The 8721-nt window shown below is 33.9% G+C and overlaps 1 protein-coding gene across 1 annotated transcript in view; it reads right to left on the bottom strand.

Annotated features, from left to right (window-relative positions):
* Positions 1-596: 596 nt before the first annotated feature.
* LOC139119905 (probable caffeoyl-CoA O-methyltransferase 1) overlaps positions 597-8721 on the bottom strand; it is a 13335-nt gene continuing 5210 nt past the window's right edge. The window contains exons 2-6 of the mRNA XM_070683859.1: positions 6116-6249; positions 4830-4938; positions 3454-3627; positions 2703-2836; positions 597-933 (exon numbers count right to left, since the gene is read on the bottom strand). Of these exons, the coding sequence (XP_070539960.1) occupies positions 781-933; positions 2703-2836; positions 3454-3627; positions 4830-4938; positions 6116-6249 (704 nt within the window). The 3' untranslated portion in view covers positions 597-780. The remainder of the gene's footprint in view (positions 934-2702; positions 2837-3453; positions 3628-4829; positions 4939-6115; positions 6250-8721) is intronic.

Here is an 8721-nt window from a genome sequence, read left to right as displayed (position 1 = left end):
GGACAAAGGGTTCACATGATCTCTCGTGGTAAATGATCTTTCACACTGCTCATTTTTGATCAAAAGTCAATCTTTCCGCTCAATTGTATGCAGGACCATGTTTCCTGCAGGTACACATGTACTCTATAACACTAACTGCATATGAAAAGAAAAACCAAGAACTACATTCATATATTGATGTGAGATTTTTCACTGCTACAGAACCTTCTGTCTATTGACAATAGTTTTGAGTCCTGAATACTGATAAAGGCAATTACCTGATAATTGAATCAATTTTGACAGACGATTTAAGGTAGAATGCACCTCGGAAGTGAAAGACTTAAACTTTTGCTCAAAATTTCCGTAAGGAATCTTTCAACCACTCTCTTTCAAAATCAAGAATAAAAATCAGGGATCACCGTGCAAATTTTGGTACTAGAGAAATAAATAGCCCATGATTTACCGATATTTGAAATTCAAAGTGGCCCCCATCCCTGTGTTAACTCTATGGAGAAAAATAAAAATTTTCGAATTTTGAAAAACTAAGCCATTGAAAAGTTTTCTTTCACCAAGACCTTTAAAATGATATATGATATATGTGGTATATCAGAAGAGAATTGTAAAAGTTTGAGAGTCCGAATGTCTGTCCCCAAGGTGCATTCTACCTTAAATTGAATATGTGCGTTAGACCTTCAAAACTGTGAGACATAAGTTTGATCAACAGGGATAGAAAACACAAAGAAGAGATTGCATACCGACTATTCATAAACACTCATAAACACTGCTAGATAAAGTCCATGACTACTTTTTCATTGCTAATGTCACGCCATCACCAATTATTAACATGCTGATGTCCACACGGTCATCATTCTTCACTTTCTGGCTTATAGATCTGATGGCATTGGTATCATCATCTTGGAAATCTGTGTTAATTACACGTCCACTCCAAAGCACCTGAAGGAGAAATAAAAATTTAAAACTTCAGGTAACCTTCTGTTTTCTCTTCTAAATTAAAGGTAGAACGCACCTCAAACGTGAAAGACTTAAACGTTTTCTCAAACTCTCTTCAATGAAACTTTCAACCATTCTCTTACTAAATCAGGAACAGAAGTCTAGAGTCGCCGTGCAAAGTTTGGTACCATAGAAGCAAATCAACAAACATTTACAAATATTTGAAAATCAAAATGTCCACCATCCTTGTGTTAACTCTACTGGGGGAATAATAAAATTTTCAATTTTCGAAAAACTAAGTGGATGAATTTTTTTATACCACGAGCTTCAAAATGAGAACACAAGTGCAGATCAGAAAAATATTGTAAAAATTCGAGAGCCCAAATATCTGTCCCCTAGGTGCATTCTACCTTAATTTCGTAAAATATTTGATGAATGTCCATTTTTAAGGTCGCAATTCTAATTGCAATTTAACAGTTTTTGCTCACATGTTGACACACGTGAGCATATGTCGCAGCGATGTCTGTCTGTCTGTGTGTCTGTCTGTGTGTCTGTCTGTCTGTCTGTGGGCTCAATATCTCAAAAACGGCTCATCAGATCAGAATCAAATCTGGTATATAGATTCAGATTGCAAATGGCAAGAACTGATTAGTTTTTGGTGGGTGTGGCTTGCTTACTTTTTGCTCATTTGCATAATTAATGATTTTAGAAAAAACGGATATATTGACAATGATTGCACATAATTTGATGGGATTTGCGACAAATATTGATCACATCAAGATATATCAGCTGTGAAAGATATTAAGGGGTGACATAAAAGATAATTTATAATTTGCATATTTAATGAACTTTCATAATTAGGGATATATATCTGATTTGACTTCATCAAAATTGACAAAACTTGGTATGTATATTGAAGATACTATGATTTAACATTATTGAAAGTCATTAAGCATTCTTACTTCATCAAACTCTTAATTTGCATATTTAATGAACTTTTCAAAGTTGACGAATTGCTTTTTACATTAAAGATATTATGATATAAGATTATTGAGAGTCATTTAACATTTTTACTTCAGTCAAAAATTTGCATTTTAATGAGAACATTTCAGTCAATTCCTAATTTGCATATTTTAATGAACTTTTCATGATACTTGGCTTAAGAATCAATCTGTGGTGAATATTATTCATTATGTTGATCATAACACTTTCAATGAAGTTGCAAACATGTGGCAAAGGTTAAATAGGTACCTTATATGTAACCTTCAATATATAATGAAACACGTGAGCATTTACAGTTCATAACTGGTTATTTCTTGATACAGCTGACAAATGTGAATGAATACTGAAATTACTGATTGAATTAACTTCAGCAGAACAAAATCCCAGAGTTTTTAATTTTTACCCAAAGTTTGATCCATACACCCATGAGACACTGAAGTTGCACCACACTATAAAAGAGAAATGGCAGCTTGGACCCTACTAATCCATAATGGTAAGTGTCCTGTGGTTTGACCATATCACAGAAGAATCTACAAATGTTGAAAATTGGTAACTATGGACCATACCACTGATAAATAGTAAGTTGGACCAACGTCACTAAGAAATGATAAGTTGAGCCATACCAAGTGCTTGAGATAGTAGAATTGGACCATACCACTTAGAGAAAAGGTAAATTTGACCATAGCACTGGAAATGGTAAGTTGGACCATACCACTAAGAAATGGGAGTATATAGGATGAGCACAAAAATTCTACAACACAAGTACTTACATTATCAAGTGCGATGATGCCACCTCGTCTAAGTAGAGTTAGACCTTTCTCATAGTAATTGTCCAAGCCCTGTTTATCCGCATCGATGAAGACAAAATCAAATGTGCCGGCCTCACCTGCTGCAATTAGTTCATCTGAAATGGACAAATGTGATGAACACGTCAATTGACATGGTTTCATATTGCTTGTTCGCATACACTTTCCAGACATCAGTTGAATCTACATGTATTAAATTCCTGCATGTAAATTGCGAATTCTTTCCCAAAGCATGTTAAAACACCTACTAGCTTCATTGTCAACACAGCCTCTATATGTATAGAATACACTGATTTTGTTTGAATTCTAGTCCCCACTAAAATTCAATTGTTGACAATAACGGTACAGTCTACACTTGTACAGATTGAGTTAACAAGCTGAATATTTAAATGTATTCAACATGTTTTGGGAAGTAGAACAAGAAACTGTAGATAGACATTTAAAAAAAATAGAGAAGAAAATCATCAAAAATTACAGCCACTGGCTCTTTCAGTAATAATTAAACATGTATATTTCAGTCTATATGTACAGTATATTACAGGTTTTTCACTTGTACAGTAAAACAAAAAGTGTAATTCTGACAAGAGTATTTTATTGCCATACTGCGATTATTACATTTTTAAAGTTGAACAATAGTCAATTAACCATACTGCAAGACTACCAGAATTGTTCATATTGATATTTGTCAATGGCAGCATGAAATATATTGTATTACCTAATGTTTCTGATGCTGGTTGTATGCGCAAGTCTATTTTGTTGTCAACACCAGCATCTTTCCAGTACTGTTTTCCGACACTAGTATAATCTTCGCTAATATCACAGGCTACAATTTTCCCATCATCTGGCAATGCTAAGGCACAGCTGAGTGTGTTGTAGCCTGTGTAAACGCCTGCAAACAAACATGATGAATGTCAGGGCATGAGTTCACTGAACACTCACTGTACTGAGTGTTCTCTCAGCATCAGTTTGATAGTAGATCTTATCAGAACTGATACCAGAGCTGTTGGTTAAATCAGCTATGTTTGAGGAAAGGATTTGCAACATTGTGAACAAAAGTCTTTTAAAGCAACTGTAAATCTGAACCTGTCAACAATTTTTTTCAACATTTTCAATACATGTAGTTATTAAAGTTTCTTTGTTAACTTCTACAGTATTTTGAAATACAAGGTATTTGGCTTGTCTATACAGTACAAATTTGTAAGATGCATTGGTAAAATTGTCAATATTGAATTCAAGATGAGGCAGAAATTCAATTATCAACACAATTTCAATGCACTTAATCAATATACAGGGTTATCTTGCTAAGCAAAACAGTCGGTTCATTTTTGCAGCGAGAATACTGAAACACTGTAGTTGATATATTCAGTATGAAAAATTGAAAAAAACTTGTTGAAATCAGTGAGCTATTGACTTTACTGCACTGACAAATACTTGTTATAATCCTATATCTACATTGTTAGCAATGTCGTTAAAGTTCCAAATTATTGAAGCTTATTAAACTGTTTGGCAAGAAATATCAGATGATACTAGGTTGATAACAATGCTCAAAAAAAATTATTGGGGTTCAAACCATAATTCCTTCTTCTTACTTTCCAAGAATGTGCCTCAGGGACAGATATTCAGACTCTAAAACGTTTACCATATTTTTTTAGCCTACCGCTCATTGAAGCTTATGGAGTAAATAATATTTTTATCAAATTAGTTTTGCAAAAATGAGGAATTTTTGCAGCCATTTTGAATTTCAAATACATAATGGGTAATTTCTTAATCTAGACTAGTACCAAAATTTGCACGGTAACCCCCTGATTTTGATTCTTGATTTTGAGACAGAACTGTTTATAAAGTTTGCTTGAGAAAAATTTGAACAAAAGTTTTTCTTTCATTTTCGAGGCGCTAACCACCTCAATTCATGACTTGCTATCACAATAAAGCAGTTTTCCATTGTGTGACATGTTTTGTTGGCACGTATTATACAACATGACAATTTTAAAACTTGTTTTTGTCAAATTTTGACCAGCTAGAATGTTGTTTTGAAACCATACACATGGTACGCAAAGACAGATCGTGTTACCAAAACAACATCATACTCACCAACTTCTATTACCTTCTTTGCGTCCAACATCTTCAATAGCATCCGAAAGAGCTGAGACTGTTCTGAGGAACACAACATACCAGGCCTTTGTACATTGCTTAATGTGTACTGTAAGAAATCACAAAAGTACATTTTGTTTTCAGAACTGGTCAAATATAAAGGTGTAGGGTACACACAAACCAGTCTCTCATATGATCAATTTTAAAATAATAAGACCACTCGAGATATATGACATTTTAAAACATGTTTCAACACAAAAGAAACATTTAGCAAGAATTCTGCAAGGCCACATTTGCTACAACAAACCTAATCAGATGTAACCATAGAGATTCACTTAAAGATTTTAAACCCCCCCCCCCCCCCCGGCCCCCGCCCATTTCACAATTGATTTTATGAAATAAAGACTGAAAACAATGTCTTGTATGTTGTTTGACAAAGAAATTAAGTCTCATCATTGAATGCCTTTTATGTTGTTTTGTTAAAGCCGCACTTTTCAATCCCAGGTTCTCGCATTAGTGGAGTTCTCCTCCCAGTCAAACGCTTGGCCAGGACGATGTTTGATTTCTATAACATTAATTACACACACCGATCTCAACCTTTTATCACATTTTGCTAATCCTGCAAACAGAGTTTATGCAAGCTTTTGATTGACGGTTGTTCAAATCGCCAACGGACATTGATTCCCCATCACAAACGCTCGAATTTCCTAAAAAATTGTCTTCCAGTCGCGTTAGACTTTGAATATAACCACAGAGTTCGATCGGAAGCAACTTCGCGCTGACCGCTTGGCAGTCTGTCTGCGTTTTTGCGGCCGGGGAAAACTAAAAAGTGGCATTTTCTGGAGCGTGTGCCCGTGTGTTGCCTGTTTGGTGTCCACTTACACAATGAATGCCGCCATACCTTGGCGTCCTTTTAAAGGGAGGCTCCGCCTTTAAGAGCGATTGTTTATCAACTATTTGAAACTAGCCATACTATTGGGTCAAGTTAAGATTTAATTAATTAATTAATTAATTAATTAATTAATTAATTAATTAATTAATGTATTCAGATTCTTCGACTAATTGTATCTACCCTGCATTGTTATTATAGCAGCTTTAAAATGCCATAGCATATCATATCCTCACATCACATGAATTAATTATAATTGCCTAATTTACAAAAACTCGTCTGTACTTACCTCTATCTCTCTGGCATGACAATTGCTCTCGATACATAAATGGAAAACACAAACACATTTGATACATATTAATCTTTGCATAGTTTACAGTATTAAATGTAAAATTACCTCCTTCAAATCTGCTAGCACTTTTGGCTCTCTTAAGGAGTTTTCGATGACATAATTCTTGATTGGATTGTCTGTTAGCTTATAGCCTTTAAAATGTTTATACACGGAACCTCTCCTAAGGCCTATTCTGTAGCCTGTAACGAAAGATTAAAGAAAGCTGTTAAACAAAAAGAGCACCAAAGACACCTGTGCTCCCAGATTCAACAATAATTCTGATTTACAGTGGAGAGTGTGTTTGTGTGTTTGTGTATATAAAAATTTGTGTGTGTGTGTGTGTGTGTGTGTGTGTGTGTGTGTGTGTGTATATATATATATATATATATATATATATATATATATATATATATATATATATATATATATATATATATATATATATATATATATATATATATATATATAATATATATTATTTTATCACATAACTGGCCCAACTCTCCACCTGTGTGACGTAGAACAGGACGGATAAGAAATACGAATTACCCCTGTTGTACGTCATCAACCGGAACTTTTTTCGTGCATGGTACCGTTCGTACATGCAGGCGTTGCAACACAGACAGATTTGTTGTGATTAATGCCGTGCTAGCTCTCATGTTATTTTTACAAAAAGGTGACCTGATAAATCCAGACATGGAAACATAAAAGGCATATTTGTCCATTGAAATTTTGAGTCGCTAAAACTATAGCTTTTCCCAAGGACCGAATGGAGATACCGTCGATCGTTTTATTTTAATGCCTCAGTAACGTCGCGGCTCCAGTCGAGTCGTGTAGGCTCAATGTGGAAATCGTACCAGGGATCCCAGTTGGCGATAAAACCAAAACCTACACCTCAACGTAAGTTCAGCTGAATAAATGAGTACAGTATAATCTTCGGGAAAGTGACATAGGTGGCATAAGCCTAAAGTCATCTGACTAACAACGATAAATTTCCTTCATTGCACAAAAATTCAATTAATTCTCGCTCAGAATCAAACTTGCAGCGCGGCATAAGGCTGTAGCGTAGACAGCTGTCGAGCTGTGTATGTGCAGCGCGGCGCTGTGTAATCTGATGTACTTCTAAAGATATATATATATATATATATATATATATATATATATATATATATATATATATATATATATATATATATATATATATATATATATATATATATATACTGGTATGATATAATAGCTATTATATATATATATATATATATATATATATATATATATATATATATATATATATATATAATACCTATTATATCATACCAGTATATTATAGCCCAAATACAGCGAACTGATTGGTCGAGATGTGAAAAGAACTGTGGTATATTGGCTAAATACCACTGATGGCACAAGCGCAAGCTGTCAGCTTGAGAAAATATTCTTTTTTGACGTTCCATGCCAGAATTTCAATATACTGTTATGATATAATAGCTATAACACATATATATATATATATATATATATATATATATATATATATATATATATATATATATATATATATATATATATATATATATATATATATATATATATATATATATATATATATATTTAGGCAAATGAAAATTGTTTTTCACAAAGCGGTTACGTACATCAGTAGTTCAGTAGTCTGATTGTAGATTTTTTAGGAAAAGTGAAAAAACATTCTAAAAAGTTACATATGCACATTCTATGCTAATTTGGATACAGAATCAGGGCATCCTGGTTAACATTAACCATAAATGACAGCACAACAGCAAGTTGTTCCCGAGTTTCTAATATTTTTTCACTTTTTTCACCACAAGATTGCAATATGATCCCATCATTTTCAATAGGATGCATGGACCAATATACAGGAACTTTGGTAAAAAGGTTAAAACATAGTCACACAAGTTTTATTGCCTTTCATAATGTGTTCCATTTCATTAAGCTGAATGAAATTTCTGAGTCACTGGCCATTACTACTGACTTAACTCTGCTTGTACTTATGTCATGATTGACTGTGTATGCCAGAAAGAAGTTTGTAGAGCAAGCATTTAGAATGGATGATACGAATACAGATGATCATCGGTCTGTGAAACTATAGATGGATAAAAGAGACTCCCTATGGTGAAAATTAACCTCATGTTTACTACCATAGGTATCTAGTATTGTACAAACCATGTTAATACTTTTTCCCTTTACCACCTCCCCCCCCCCCCCCCACACGCCCCAATATATGGCAATGTTTACATTGCAGGTGTGGCAACACCATGGAAATAATGACTTTACAAGCAATATAAAGCAATGAAGGAATTAAGTCTGTCTATTTCTCTGTTGTAAAACATGAGAGACATTTTTACACAACTAAGTGACACTACTCTGCCCATGTCAACATTAAATAAACAGGGGAGTATCAAGTTACGGCCTCGTCAATGAGGAAGAATGATCTTGGATCATTGGTCCATTTCTTTACATTCATTGTTGGCCCTATCTGTGCACTAAACAGTACGATAGATGTGTAACTTATGGCTAATGACACTATACCTTCTAAAATGCTACAGGTTGCCCTTGACAACAGTAAGGAAACACGGTTGTATGCTTTAACTGAATCATACTGGTAAATAGCTGTACTTCCAATCAACTGAAATATT

This window comes from Ptychodera flava, chromosome 20 (assembly GCF_041260155.1).
Source record: "Ptychodera flava strain L36383 chromosome 20, AS_Pfla_20210202, whole genome shotgun sequence".
Classification (NCBI taxonomy): Eukaryota; Metazoa; Hemichordata; class Enteropneusta; family Ptychoderidae; genus Ptychodera; species Ptychodera flava.
The sequence above is the reverse complement of the archived record's forward strand: the minus strand, read 5'-3'. Positions and strand labels throughout refer to the sequence as shown.